We start from the raw sequence: 15,972 nt of genomic DNA on the forward strand, positions 1-15,972 counted from the left end.
AATATTCTTGCTCTTCCCACATCATAGCCTGGGATCCTCAGGTGGGATAGATATTGGGCAACTTAAGGTTTTATAAAGCAGTGTTTTATATCTACGTATATCGGAATGTCCTCCCTCAAAACAGACAATTTAATGCTTCAAAGCCTTATTGAAGACCCATCTCCTGCAAGAGGCCTTCCCTAACTAAGCCCCCCTTTCCTCCTCTCCCACTCCTTTCTGCGTTGCCCTGACTTACTCCCTTTGTTCTCCCCCACTCCCAGCCCCACAGCATATGTGTTCATATCTGTAATTTATTTATATTAATACCAGTACCAGCCTGTTAGTGAGGAACTCAGGAACATCTATCACGGGCAGAAGGGTTCTTTTTAGAGGGTAGTTGCCATTTTGAGGTAGGTTGAAGAAAAGTGAGAGCAGTTTCCAGCTGCTGCCACACTGAGGCGTTTGTTGCCCTGTTTTATAACTAGCTTGAGGACAGTCACTGCTTCAGACTTATTTGCTAGCTACAATCATCAGGAAATGCTTACCCCAAAAAGTGTTGGCCCACGCTATGTATTTCTCTTCAGGTTTTATGCATTTACCCCTCCCTCTGCCCTGCGACCCTTCCCCCTTTGTAAATGACAGACCACCACTCTCCTGCCTTCGATAATAATTAATAGAAATTATGGTAGTTGTTAAGCGCTTACAATGTGCCAAGCACTCTTTTACATGCTTGGGTGGATACAAGCTAATCAGCACAGTCCCTGTCCCACATCTAGCTCCACATTCTTAATCTTCATTTGACAGGTGAAGTAATTGAGGTCCAGAGAAATGAAGTGATCTGCCCAAAGTCACACAGGAGATATGTGGCAGAGGTGGGATTAGAACTCGGGTCCTTCGGACTCCCAGGTCCGTGCTCAATCCATTAAGCCTAATTGATTCAATACCAGATTAAAAATCGCATCTTCTCCAAGAGGCCTTCCCCAGTTAAGTCGTCTTCTCCCCTACTCCCTCTTCTTCTTCATTACCTGTACACTTGACTCTGTACCCTTTAAGCACTGGATATTCACCACAACCCCATGGTATCTAAGTACAAATCCATAATTTATTTTATTTTCTGTCTCTGCCACTAGACTGTAAACTCCTGGTCAGGTCAGGGAACATGTCTAACTTGATTATATTGTACTTTCCCAAATACTTAGTACAGAGCTCTGCACACAGTAAGCGCCCAATAGATCCAATTGATTGATTAGTGCATGAGTCAGAAAACCACTGTCTTTCGTTTTCTATTGCCATTTGCAGTGGATGATATGATTGAAGGCATCTTGAAAAGCTTATAGTCCTTGCCGGCAGGAGGAATTTTAAAACCTCCCAGGCAGATGAGAAGCAGAATCAGGGTGGCAGTCGTTGGCTCACTTAAGTTTCTGGGTGGCAGGTGTCGGAGATTTTCAAAAGTGATAAAATCTAAATATAGATGAACAATGAGAATTAATGACTGTAATATTTAGAAAAGCAAAAATGTGATGGTGATAAAGAAAGGGAGCCGGGTAATAATTCCCGAGAGTTAGGACCTTGGTTTTACTGATTATTTAAACCCATCTTCTCCACTGAGGTAAGGATAACTAGGACCATGATGGGATTCACTCAATACTGCTAAACACCTACTCTGTGCAGAACACTGTACTAAGAGCTAGGGAGTGTTCAGTAGAGATAGAAGACAATATTGGCCTAAAAGCAGCAAGACCTGAATATTAGCATTTGGTGGTCAATACACCCACTCAATGTCTCCTCCTTATTTTCTTCTCCCTCATACCAACCCTTGCAGTCTTCTCCTCATCCACTCAACCACTCCCGGCCATCTCTTCCCTCAATTCTTCCAAAGACATACCCATTATGATCTTCTCCTAAATCCTTAACACAGTAGCCTCAACAAATATTGCTGAGAGATATCACTTAGCAATCAAATATGCTCTCTATCAGATCTTTCTGTTCCTTCCCAATAGGACTTGCAACTCTGATGAATCAATCAGTAGTATTCATTGAGTGCTTAATGTTTGCAGAGCACTGTACTAAGCACTGGGGGAAGTACAATATAGTAGAATGGCAAGATGTGGTCCCCACCCACAAGGAGCCTACAGTCTAGAGGGGGATCCAGACTTTAGAATAAATTGCAGTTAAGGAAAATAGTAGAATGTAAGGATACTTACATAAAAACCGTGGGTCTGGGGTGAGCATCAGATGCTTAAGGGGTACTCAGAGGCAGAGAGGACCAAGAATAGGGGAAATAAGTGGCTCAGTCAGTGAAGTCCTCTTGGCCGAGATGAGATTTAAGGAAGGTCTTGAAGGAAGGGAGAGTGGCAGTCTGTCAGATATGAGGGAATTAGTTAATGTGAGACAAATGAGATTGAGGTACAGAAAGTAGGTTGGTGTTACAGTGCGGAGTGGGTGGGTTGGGTTGTAGTAGAAGATAAGCGAGGTAAGTTAGGAAGGGAAAAGCTTATTGGGTGCCTTAAAGCCATTGGTAAGGAGTTTTTGTTTGTTGCGGAGGTGGATGGGCAACCATTAGCGGGTTTTGAGCAGTGAGAAGCCATGGACAGAAATTTTTTTCAGAGAAGCAGAGTGAAGTATGGACTGGAGGAGAGACAAGAAGGCAGTGAAGATCCCTCTTCTCATTTTCACTTCTAGTTTTCTTTTTTTGTCTATTCTTTCTACTTGCATCCCCCCCCCCATGTTCTGATCCCTGTTTTTTTGCTCTCATCTCCTTATTAATCCTCTGTTTCTCTCTTCCCATTTTTGTTCATCTTTCCTGACCCATTGTTTCTAGCTTTTCTCTCCAACCTCTTTTCCATCCAGTTCCTTTCCATCTCTTACCTAGCAAGGGGAGGCAATGTGGCCTAGTGGAAAGAGACTTAGCTCTGCAACTGGCCTGGTGGGTGATGCTGGGCACGTAAGCTTCTGGGCCTCAGTTTCTGTAAAATAGGGATGCAAAATATTGTAAGTAAGTGTAAGCCTGGTGTGGGATAGGGATTTGTGTGGGATAGGAGTAGTGGGGAAGCAGCATGGAATAGGGAATAGAGCACGGGCCTGGGAGTAAGAAGATCATGGGTTCTAATCCCTGTTTTGCCACTTGTTTTCTGTGTGACCATGGGCAAGTTACTTCAGTTGCCTCAGCTGTAAAATGGAGACTAAGACTGTGAGCCCTATGTGGGACGGGGACTGTTTGATTTGCGTGTATCCACCCCCCCCCATGCTTAGTACAGTGCCTGGCACTTAGTAAGTGCTTAAGAAATACTATTATTATCATTATTATTATAAAATCATAACTTTTCATGTATCCCAGCACTTAGGACATAAGTGCTTGAAAATGCCATAACTATTATTAGATTGTGGTGAATAAGCATGTTGAAGGCGGGAGATAGAATATAGGAAGTGAAAATATGGTTTACATTGGCTTTATTTTCATTTTATAGGTGCTTATGTAGTAAAGTAGTTTTGAAATAGATTTCTCTTGAGCAGCAAATATTTTTCACACTCTATTTTTCTCAGTCTTTGTTTTAGGGATTTTGCTGGCTGGTAGATATTTGACCGTAACTGAAATGACCCAGTCGTTCATTCTGTCTTTTAGGCTCTTCAGACATATCGGAGTGATCCTGCTATGAGAAGAATGCTAAACCACTTATATTTCTACATCATGCCTGTATTTAATGTTGACGGTTACCATTTTAGCTGGACAAGTGTAAGTTTTCTGCCTATGTAACAAAAAAAAAACACTGGTTAAAAAATAGATTTAGGTTGGAAAGTCTTACAAATGTGTTGAAATGAGATGATTTATTGTTTGTCATGGTATTTTACTATACGCCGAGGGATGGATTAGATTCAAGATAATCAGCTCAAATATAATCCCTATTCCAACATGAGCTCACAATCTGAGGTAAGGAGAGCAGGTATCTAATCACCGTTTTACAGATGAGGAACTGAGGCTCAGAGAGGTTTGCAGAGTAGGCTGTTGGCAGAATACAACTCAGATCTTCCTGTTCTAAAACGTGTGTTCTTTCCATTGAGCAGCATAGCCTCCTGTTGTGGGTTATATTTCCAACGATTTTTTGCAGTAGCTGGCAGATGTACCAGTGATATCCTGGCTGACACTCCAGCCGCCCATCATCCTGGGTTTCACCTCCACCCTCTCCCGAGCCACTTTTGATTGGGAGACCACCATGGAGAGGGTGACAGGAGCCATGGCAGCAGGTTGAAACAGGTTTAGCCCTCTCGCCATCCTCTTTCTGTGATTGACTCAGGAACTTGCATTCCGTATACATGAGAGACTTTTAAATATTCACTCTCTCCCAGCCACAGAACAAAGCTCTAGGTACTAAATATATATCCTGGCTCACTGACTGACTAATTTCTTCATCCTGTGACTAGGACCGATTCTGGAGAAAAACGAGGTCAAGAAACTCCAGGTTCCGTTGCCACGGTGTGGATGCCAATCGCAACTGGAAGGTGAAATGGTGTGGTAAGTGGGGAAATAATTGGACCCTGCTCTGCTATGTCTTCATAGGCTTCAGGCTCCAGAGTGGAGCCAATTAACACTCCACCTGGGGAGGGTAGCAACACGTGGATTCTGGCTGCAATTCTTAAGAAAGGAAAGGTTTAGTTTCTTTTTAAAATGAATTGCACTGCAGGGTCCAGTCAAATTGTACAAATGAAGAGTTTGAACAGAGGTGGAAAAGCAAGAAACAGATGAACATTTGTCAAATGCTCTGGACTGTAAACTGGTTCTGGGCAGGGAATGTATCTGTTTATTGTTTATGGTACTCTCCCAAGGGCTTAGTACAGTGCTCTGCACACAGTAAGTGCCCAGTAAATACAAATGACTGACAGAATGACCTTGGGCAAATCACTTAACTTCTCTGGGCCTCAGTTACCTCATCTGTAAAATGGGGATTAAGAGTGTGAACCCCATGTGGGACAGGGACTGTATCCACCCTGATTAACTTGTATCTACCCCAGTGCTTAAATCAATGCTTGGTACATAGTATGCGCTTAACAAGTACCATAATTATTATTATTAATATTATTAAATATCCACCAAAACCAGGAGTGATGGTCCTCTTATACATCTTTAGAGAGAGACCTTGTATTCTTGGCAATAGGACACCTGACTGGTGGAAAACTCTACAGCCCCCCTTTCCTAAGAAGGAGAAGACGTCAAGAGAAACACGCCTCATAGATGCAGGAGCTGACCTGCCTTTAGGGAGGAGAATAATAGAAAGAAATGTTGATTCCCTAAAGACATCATCCAAAAAAGGGGCAGGAGCATGTGAAATTCCTTGGGAAAAGGTTTTTTTTTTCTCTATAGGTTCAGGGCTTTTTTTTTTTTCTAGCATTTTGGCCCCTTTACAGCAGGCTTGAAAATGGAGGTTTTACAAATTGGATGCGGTCTAACGTTATTCAGCTGTTAGAATCTAGAGTCTGCTAGATTTGGACACAGAGCCGGGTTTGCTCCAAATTTCCCCCCAGCTATGCTGTGGGGTTGGGAAAGGCTCAGAGCTCAGAGACAAAACGGTCTGTGTCCCTAGCCACACTCCCAGTTTCAGGATCAGCAAACAGCTCAACACCATCCATCCAGCTTCCTGGGTTGGTGTCAAATGAGACTTTTGTATTTAAGGATGCGCTCTAACTGAATTCCACCTCCTTTTTCCAGTTTACAGTCTTGTTAAATCACTTTTCACTTGCAGCCCCTCAGCCCAGTGGAAGAAGCTTGGTCTAGTGGATAAAGCATGGGCTTGGGAGTTGGAAGGACCTGGGTTCTAATCCTCACCCCTCCACTTGTTGGCTATATGATGTTGAGCAAGTCACTTCACTTCTCTGGGCCTCATCTGCGTAATGGGGATGGAGACTGTGAGCCCCATGTGGGGCATGGACTGTGTCCAACCTGATTAGTTTGTATCTAACCCAGCACTTCCAACAGTGCCTGGCACATAGTAAGCGCTTAATAAATACCATTAAAAAAAAAAAGAACCAGATTCTCCTGGCACTGACCATTCCCAATAGTTCCAAGAAATGGCGGGGAGGAATAACCACTGTGTCAAATAATGGGGCGGACTTGAAAATTAGGTGCTGATTCAGAGCTGTTATTAAAATTCCCATTGGCACTGCTAATGGATCTGAAGGCATTTAGAGAAGTGATGTACAAATAGACTAACATGATAGAAAGCCCCATGAGCAAAAGCAGAGCTGAAGAGTGGACGTAATGGACTGTTTCCTTTACAAATCAGCCATTCTCAGAACATCTTCTCCATATTGTTCATATCATTTTTCACCTCCTAACACCTCCTGGGATTTGAAATTGTGATGGAATTTCCACCTGCACAGCACCGTCCTTGGAATGTCCCCAGTTGGAGAAATGGTTTTCGATGTTGTCCGTTAGACTGTAAAGTCATTCATTCATTCATTCAATAGTATTTATTGAGCGCTTACTATGTGCAGAGCACTGTACTAAGCGCTTGGGATGAACAAGTCGGCAACAGATAGAGACAGTCCCTGCCGTTTGACGGGCTTACAGTCTAATCGGGGGAGACGGACAGACAAGAACAATGGCACTAAACAGCGTCAAGGGGAAGAACATCTCGTAAAAACCGATGGCAACTAAATAGAATCAAGGCGATGTACAATTCATTAACAAATAAATAGGGTAACGAAAATATATACAGTTGAGCGGACGGGTACAGTGCTGTGGGGATGGGAAGGGAGAGGTGGAGGAGCAGAGGGAAAAGGGGAAAATGAGGCTTTAGCTGCGGAGAGGTAAAGGGGGGATGGCAGAGGGAGTAGAGGGGGAAGAGGAGCTCAGTCTGGGAAGGCCTCTTGGAGGAGGTGATTTTTAAGTAAGGTTTTGAAGAGGGAAAGAGAATCAGTTTGGCGGAGGTGAGGAGGGAGGGCGTTCCAGGACCGCGGGAGGACGTGACCCAGGGGTCGACGGCGGGATAGTCGAGACCGAGGGACGGCGAGGAGGTGGGCGGCAGAGGAGCGGAGCGTGCGGGGTGGGCGGTAGAAAGAGAGAAGGGAGGAGAGGTAGGAAGGGGCAAGGTGATGGAGAGCCTTGAAGCCTAGAGTGAGGAGTTTTTGTTTGGAGCGGAGGTCGATAGGCAACCACTGGAGTTGTTTAAGAAGGGGAGTGACATGCCCAGATCGTTTCTGCAGGAAGATGAGCCGGGCAGCGGAGTGAAGAATAGACCGGAGCGGGGCGAGAGAGGAGGAAGGGAGGTCAGAGAGAAGGCTGACACAGTAGTCTAGCCGGGATATAACGAGAGCCCGTAATAGTAAGGTAGCCGTTTGGGTGGAGAGGAAAGGGCGGATCTTGGCGATATTGTAGAGGTGAAACCGGCAGGTCTTGGTAACGGATAGGATGTGTGGGGTGAACGAGAGGGACGAGTCAAGGATGACACCGAGATTGCGGGCCTGCGGGACGGGAAGGATGGTCGTGCCATCCACGGTGATGGAGAAGTCTGGGAGCGGACCGGGCTTGGGAGGGAAGATGAGGAGCTCAGTCTTGCTCATGTTGAGTTTTAGGTGGCGGGCAGACATCCAGGTGGAGACGTCCCGGAGGCAGGAGGAGATGCGAGCCTGAAGGGAGGGGGAGAGGACAGGGGCGGAGATGTAGATCTGCGTGTCATCTGCGTAGAGATGGTAGTCAAAGCCGTGAGAGCGGATGAGCTCACCGAGGGAGTGAGTGTAAATGGAGAACAGAAGAGGGCCAAGAACTGACCCTTGAGGAACTCCAACAGTTAAAGGATGGGAGGGGGAGGAGGCTCCAGCGTAGGAGACCGAGAATGATCGGCCAGAGAGGTAAGAGGAGAACCAGGAGAGGACAGAGTCCGTGAAGCCAAGGTGAGATAAGGTACGGAGGAGGAGGGGATGGTCGACAGTGTCAAAGGCAGCAGAGAGGTCAAGGAGGATCAGAATGGAGTAGGAGCCATTGGATTTGGCAAGAAGGAGGTCATGGGTGACCTTAGAGAGAGCAGTCTCGGTAGAGTGGAGGGGACGGAAGCCAGATTGGAGGGGGTCTAGGAGAGAATGGGAGTTAAGGAATTCTAGGCATCGATTGTAGACGACTCGTTCTAAGATTTTGGAAAGGAAGGGTAGTAGGGAGATAGGACGATAACTGGAGGGGGAAGTGGGGTCAAGAGCGGGTTTTTTTTAGGATGGGGGAGACGTGGGCGTGTTTGAAGGCAGAGGGGAAGGAGCCCTTGGAGATTGAGTGGTTAAAAATAGAAGTTAAGGAAGGGAGGAGGGCAGGGGCGATGGTTTTAAGAAGGTGAGAGGGAATGGGGTCCGAGGCGCAGGTGGAGGCGGTGGCACTTGCGAGGAGGGAGGAGATCTCCTCTGAGGATACTGCAGGGAAGGATGGGAAAGTAGGGGAGGGGGTTGTTGGGGGGGAGGGGAGAGGCGGAGGGGTGACTTTGGGGAGCTCAGACCTGATCGTGTTGATTTTCGTGAGGAAATAGGTGGCCAGATCATTAGGGGTGAGAGATGGGGGAGGGGGAGGAACAGGGGGCCTAAGGAGAGAGTTAAAGGTCCGGAACAATCGGCGGGGGTGACGGGCATGGGTGTCGATGAGGGAGGAGAAGAAGCTTTGCCTGGCGGAGGAGAGGGCAGAGTTAAGGCAGGAAAGGATAAATTTGAAGTGTGTGAGGTCGGCTTGGTGCTTGGACTTTCGCCAGCGGCGCTCAGCAGCTCGAGCATAGGAGCGTAGGAGGCGGACGGAGGAGGTGATCCAGGGCTGTGGGTTAGTGGCGCGAGAGCGGCGGAGGGAAAGGGGGGCGAGAGAGTCGAGATGAGTAGTGAGGGTGGAGTTGAGAGCGGAGACCTGATCGTCGAGAGTGGGAAGAGAGGACAGGGCGGCAAGGTGAGGCGAGATGCTATTGGAAAGACGGATGGGATCGAGAGAGCGGAGGTCTCTGTGGGGCAGTAGCGAAGATTTGCAGGGGGAGGGAGTGTGAGAGATGAGGCAGGTGAGAAGGTTATGGTCCGAGAGAGGGATTTCAGAGTTGGTGAGTGAGGAGATAGTGCAGCGGTAGGAGATGACGAGATCGAGGGTGTGACCGAGTCGGTGAGTGGGCGCGGTATGGTGGAGGAGGAGGTCGGCAGAGTCGAGGAGGGATAGCAGGCGGGCGGCAGAGGAGTCGTCGGGTACATCCGTATGGATGTTGAAGTCTCCAAGGATCAGAGTGGGCAGAGAGAAGGAGAGAAGGAAGGTGAGAAAGGGGTCAAGGTGGTTGAAGAAGTCGGAGGTGGGACCGGGAGGGCGGTAGATGACGGCGACAAGTAACTGGAGTGGGTGGTAGAGGCGAATGATATGGGCTTCGAAGGAGGGGAAGGAGAGGGAGGGGGGAGGAGGGATAGTGCGGAAGCGGCATCGGGGCGAGAGGAGGAAGCCGACGCCTCCTCCCTTACCGGTGAGTCTGGGGGAGTGGGAGAAGGAGAGGCCTCCGCTGGAGAGAGCGGCGGCGGAGACCGTGTCTTCGGGAGAGAGCCACGTTTCCGAAAGGGCGAGGAGGAGGAGAGAGCGGGAGAGGAAAAGGTCATGGATGAAAGGTAGCTTGCCTGTAACAGAGCGGGGGTTCCAGAGGCCACACTTGAAAGTAGCTGTGGGTGCAAGGGGAGGAGGGGGGGAGGGGCGGGGGGAGGGGAGGGTTTGGATGGGAAGGAGGTGGCGGGGCCCTGGACGAGGAGAGGGGGATGAGGGGTGGCGGTGGGACAAGAGGACTGGGATGGGGCGTGGGTGGGGAAGAGAGAAGGGGGGAGGGGGTGAAGAGGGGGTTAGGTGGGGGGAAGAGTAGGGGGAGGGGGAAGAGGGGTAGCGCTGGTAAAGTGGGGTTCTAGGGCGGGAGAGAGGAGGGGGGGAGGAGACAGAGGAGAGAGCGGGAAAGAGCTGAGCGAGAGAGGGGAAGGGGAAGGGGAAGGGGAGGATAGGAAGGGGCGGGAGGGGGGAGGGGGGGAGGAGGGACATGGCGAGGCCAGAGAGGTGGGTGGCAGCACTGACAATAAACAGTAATAAACGAAATCGGTAATATAGCAACATGATACAATATGATACAGTACAGTGGTGCTAATATAGCAACATGATACAGTATGATACAATATCGTCGTGTTAATAAAAGGGGTGATGACCAGGGTCGGGGGTAGACTCGATTAAGGGGCGACCTGATCAAATTCAAAATCTGACGACAATAAACAATAAAAAGCGAGATCGCAAATATAGCAACATGCTACAGTAAGGCACACTACAATAGTGTTAATAAGCAGGCGATGACCAGGGTCGGGGGACGAGCCGACCCTACCCGATCAGACTCAAAGTCAAGCGGCCAGCGGCCGAGAGTGTCCCAGAGCTCATGACCAAATAACCCTGGGGGGGGGGGGGGGCCCTGAGGTTGTCCGGGGTGGGTGGCGGCCGTAGGCGGCGGCTAAGGCAAGGTAACATGGTGAGAACAAGGACGTCGTCGCCCGGGGCGGGGGCGGGAGGGATGAATCACCTCAAGAGGGAAGAGGGAGTGAGGCCTTCCCAAAATGGCCGCCTCAGGCAGAGTGGGGGCTTCCTAAAATGGCCGCCTCGGGCGGAGTGGGGGAGCGGTTGGGGAGCACAATGTCCCCGGGCCCGAGCAGGGGGACACAATGTCCCCCGAGGACACAATGTCCTTGGGGCCGAGAAGGGGAGCACAATGTCCCCAGGATCGAGAAGGGGAGCGCAATGTCCCCGGGCCCGAGCGGGGGGGGTGAGGGGGGGTGGACTAGAAGCTGGTGGCTGGGGGTCTGTGGGGGCGAAGATCCGTAGTGTCGGAGTTCCCGAGCGGGGGTGCGGAGATCCAGGTTGTGAAAGGCTGAGGTGGGCGCGGGTCCGGACGGTCCGAGGCTCAGCTCCCCGGTGGAGGCGGAGGAAGCGCAGATGAGTCAGCGAGCGCTTGAGGGCAGGGATCATGTCTTCTACCTATGGTCAGTCACTCGTATTTATTGAGCGTATACTGTGAATAGAGCATTAGTATACTTAGCACTTAGTACAATGCTCTATTAAGTGAATGGGAAAGTACCTTTACTGCTATTGAACTCTCTCTCAAGTACTTAGTAGATGCTCAGTAAACATGATTAATCCAGAAAGTTGTCTTTCATTGAAGTGGTGGGACTGCCTGTCCCTCTGAAAGAGAAGAAGCAGAGAAGCAGCGTGGCTCAGTGGAAAGAGCATGGGTTTTGGAGTCAGGGCTCATGAGTTCGAATCCCAGCTCTGCCACTTGTTGGCTGTGTGACTGTGGGCAAGTCACTTAACTTCTCTGTGCCTCAGTTCCCTCATCTGTAAAATGGGGATTAAGACTGTGAGCCCCACGTGGGACAACCTAATTCCCCCATGTCTACCCCAGCGCTTAGAACAGTGCTTGGCACATAGTAAGCGCTTAACAAATACCAACATTATTATTATTATTGAAATGGAAGAATTGGAGTTTCAGTTCCTTTCCTCTGGAGCAATTTTTGCCAGAGATGCTGACAAGGTGGTTAAACCATAAGGTAGAGGGGCCCTTAGCTGGCTAAATATAAACCGTGCCTTGGGAGAAAGTCACTCTTGGAGGTGTTAACTCATTTACTTGATATACTATTTGAATTTTGAATATATTGAATTACTGCTGCAACCCACTGATGATCACTTTGGTTTTCCTGAAAGAGCTGGTGAATCTCTCCAAGTGCAAACCTTCCAGAGAGTAGCTTTACAACATACATCTGCCAGAATCTGTCATTTTATTCTGAGCCTTGAATAATCGGTAGATCTGAGAAGCAGCGTGGCCTAGCGGACAGAGCGTGGGACCTGAGTTCTATTCCCAGCTCTGTCACTTGACTACTGAGTGATATTAGCCAAGTCACTTAACTTCTCTTTGCCTCGGTTACCTCCTCTGTAAAATGAGAATTAAGACTGTGAGTCTCATGTGGGTCATGGACTGTGGCCAACCTGATTGGCTTGTATCTACCTCAGGTTTTAGTACAATGCATGGCATATAGTAAGCACTTAAAAAATGCCGTTAAAAAAAATTGAGCTTCCACTGTGCTTTAGCATCGTGCTCAGACTATTGGCTGCAAAATCTGGGAACCTGGTTTTTTCACTTGTTCTCCTTTAGCCCCACCCTTCCTTGCTTTCAATTTTTCTAGAATTCTTCGGTTTCCCTTCTTTCTGTTTTTCCCCTCCAGCCCCAAATGGAAGTAACCTGGTCCTCTGTATTAAGTGCCGCTGGACATTCCTGAATGGGCAATGGAAGCAACGCTCTGGGTTTTGTGCCCCTCAGATTGCATCCAAGTGCATGTGGATCGAATTGTTCCACCGATGAGCTCTTCTAATCGGATTAGGGTCCATCACTGAGGAATACTGTTGAGGGTGGTGGTGGTGGTTAAAACCGCAAAATTGTTTTAGTTCTGCTTATAACCTGCAAAACTTGGACCACGTTTCAAGGCCAGGGCTTTGAGGAAGAAAACAAGTTTGGAAAGTATCTGCAGAGGGGGGAGGCTGTACCTGGTGATTATGCATCCTTAGTTTTCCATCCAATGGTTACAGTGCCACCTGCCGGGCCCACCCCATCCTCCATTATTTTAAAATGGTATCTTTTAAGCGCTTACTATGTGCCAGGCACTGTATTAATCGCCGAAGTTGATACAAAATAATCAGAGTGAGCACAGTCCATGTCTCACACGGGGCTCACGGTCTTAATCCCCATTTTCAGATGAGATCATTGAGGTACAGAGAGATTAAATGACTCACCCAAGGTCACGCAGCCAACAGATGGCAGAAACAAGATTAGAACATAGGTCCTCTGACTCCCAGGCTCATGCTCTTTCCTCTAGGCCACGCTGCTTCACCAGTCAAGTCCCTTGTAGTTTGACTCTCAGTGCCTGCCCCACTCTCTCAATAATAATAATGACAATGTTAAGTGTGCTTACTATGTGCCAAGCACTGTTCTGTGTGCTGGAGATTCCCCATTATAATGCTCTTCTTTTAGCCATAACCCTATTGAATTTTAGTGGCAGGATTTCTTACAGCGTGCCTTCCCTTGAAAAAAATACAGCAAAGTTGACCTTTCCTTCCACTTCCTAACCCTCCACTCCCCCTCGACCTCTTAAGTATTTGACTGACTTGATTATTGTGATTAAAGCCTTATTTCAAGTTAGCACTGGATAATGGCAGACCTATTTAGTATCACTATTGGCAAAACTCTAGAATGCTAGTAGGCAGTGTCTTTTTGTAGAATAGGACATGATAGATGAAACTTAAAAAAATTAGTTACATATGTACTTATTTATTCTGTATTTCCCAACTACCTAGAACAGTGTGCTGCATCAAGTAGGTGTGAACTAAAAACTAATACTAATTAATCAATCAATAGTATTTATCAAGCATTAACTGTGGCACTCTAGTAAATTCTTGGGAGACTACAGTAATTAGAAGACGTGATCTCTACTGCATAAAGATCTAACTCAAAATCTTTTATTATTGCTGTATAGTTACAATGTTATTTGAAAATGACATCGTATTATATTACATCACTCTTTTGAAAAATCTCTAAATTGCTTTTGTTAAATGAGGGGATCTTATATTATTTCCTTGGGGAAGCGATACTTTGTTTAGCCCTCTTTCAGTAATGATTTTCGTGAAATGTAGTAGTATTTGTAATCGTATTTATTAAATGCTTACGATGTGCAGATCACTGTACTAAGCCCTGGGAAAAGTATACAAATGGGAAATAAACACAGACCCTGTCCCTTGAGGGGGTCATGATCTCTGAAGACTGTCCTACTGTACTCTGCTGGCTTATTCCATAAGTTGCAGAGATGAGCTTGTGGGTTTAACCCGTTTTATTTGACCGTTTGAGGTGCTCAAATGAGCCAGTGAGTGGAAGCATCCCTAAAAACATTACCAAACCTTATTTTCCATGGGGAGTGAGTAATAGAGTCAGAGATCCAGAAGGGGCCACAAGAGTTTATATGGCCTAACCCCCATCTCCAGGACGTAGGATGTCAGTTCTTTTCACTGGGGATGGAGCCTCCGCAGTCTCTCCTGGAGACCATTCCATGATTTTATCCTTGGAGAGGGAAATGTTCTTCCAAATCTCTCCAGTTTCAGTTTTAGCCCGGTTACCCTTGTTCAGGAAAACACCTGGTCCAGGGGCCTTCTCATTAAAACCCAATTGAAATTTACAGATGGATGAGTTCTGGCTGAATGTTCCCTTCTTCAGATTAAACCACCTTATGTCTTGGATTTAGATGAAAACACACAGCTGACAATTGAGATTAAGCTCAGTAAACACAATGGCTCAACAATGGGCATTCTTTGTGTCTGGACAATGCAGTCGGTACCTTGGGTCCTGCCTTTGTTTCTTCAGACTCTGCTTATTCGAAAGCTTTAATGTAATTGTGAGGTACTGATTAAGTTTGTGGCATCTACTGTTTTCTAGATATCCATGGATTTCTCTAATTAGATTTTTCTGCCAGGTTTAAAATATAATTCTGATTTCAACAGTCTCTCTCTTCTCCCTGCCTTGAACGTGATGACTATATTTTTGTCCTTCAATAAATCAATCGGTGGTTTCTAATAATGTTGGTATTTGTTAAGCGCTTACTATTTGCCGAGCACTGTTCTAAACGCTGGGGTAGACATAGGGGAATCAGGTTGTCCCACGTGGGGCTCACAGTCTTAATCCCCATTTTACAGATGAGGGAACTGAGGCACAGAGAAGTTAAGTGACTTGCCCACAGTCACACAGCCGACAAGTGGCAGAGCTGGGATTCGAACTCATGAGCCCTGACTCCAAAGCCCATGCTCTTTCCACGGAGCCACGCTGCTTCTCCAAGCAGCGTTTGGTTTCTATTGAGGACTCATCGTACTAAGAACTTGGGAGGATACAATACAATTCAATACCAGTTTCTTCCAAAGTTTAACAGGTTGATGTTAAAATAAGACCAGAAAAATAAGCAATATATCCAAGACAGCAATTGTACCCTAGGAGATGGTATATTTGATTATTTTCCATGCCTAATTTTTATGATGCAGAGAAACAGAAGATTGCATACGTCAAGAACTTTGATCCTTAAAAATTGCTGCCTCCCCCCCCCCCCCCGCCACCCCGCCTTTTCTCATTCAGTTACGTCTCAGCCTATTAAAACCAAAAGGCTATACCCTTTCATGCCAGCATAATTCTGATTGCAGTACTTGCTGATTCTTCAGTCCTTGAAACAGAATCCTTGGAGCGCAAAAGGAAATTGAGCACTTGAGGTCTAAGGACTGTCCTGTTTGAACCGTACCACTTTAGGAATTGAATCTGAAGACAGAGTGCACACTTCAGATGTGAACAAGTTAAAGGTTTAGAACAGAGCTTCAATTTTTTTTAATGCTATTTATCAAGTGCTTACTATGTGCCAGGTACTGTATTAAGCTCTGGGGTAGAAACAATATAATCGGGCCATGCCATTTTATTTCCTGTGACTAAGATTTGGGGATTAGAGTCTCTTTTCCTATCTGCACTGCCGATCTCTATATTTTACACTCCTTCAGTGAGGCGGGAGATCGAAGAAGAGACTTTGGTAGTAATAGCATTTGTTTTTCTTAAGCCCAAGGAAACTAGTAACCTAATTTTGACTATGTTGCAAAAGCAGAGGCAGAGTTGGCATTGCCACCTGTTTCCCTTAGACACACATGTTTTACTCTACTAGACGAGATCTGGTAAAAAAAAAAAAAAAAAAAAAAAAAATTCACGTGAATAGTTCAGTGTCTTTGTCTCCTTCCTTTCCCTCATCGTTATCTGATCTCTTCCCTTTCTTCTCCTCCTCCTCTTTGTCTCTACCTCTCTTTGGTCTCTGGTATCTATCCCTCTCTTCTTCTCTCCTTTTCTCCCTCTACCACCCTTTCTCCCTCTTTTCATCCTTTTTCCTTCTCAGCTATTTTTTGTCTCTCACTCCCCCAGCCTGGCTAAC

General features: G+C 46.9%; 1 protein-coding gene across 3 annotated transcripts in view; it reads left to right on the forward strand.

The window, feature by feature from the left end:
* CPA6 (carboxypeptidase A6) overlaps positions 1-15,972 on the forward strand; it is a 125,117-nt gene that overhangs the window by 92,625 nt on the left and 16,520 nt on the right. For all 3 annotated transcript variants that reach the window (XM_029068228.1, XM_029068229.1, XM_029068230.2), the window contains exons 7-8: positions 3,602-3,712; positions 4,399-4,489. In XM_029068228.1, the coding sequence (XP_028924061.1) occupies positions 3,602-3,712; positions 4,399-4,489 (202 nt within the window). The remainder of the gene's footprint in view (positions 1-3,601; positions 3,713-4,398; positions 4,490-15,972) is intronic.

This window comes from Ornithorhynchus anatinus, chromosome 7, assembly GCF_004115215.2.
Source record: "Ornithorhynchus anatinus isolate Pmale09 chromosome 7, mOrnAna1.pri.v4, whole genome shotgun sequence".
Lineage (NCBI taxonomy): Eukaryota > Metazoa > Chordata > Mammalia > Monotremata > Ornithorhynchidae > Ornithorhynchus > Ornithorhynchus anatinus.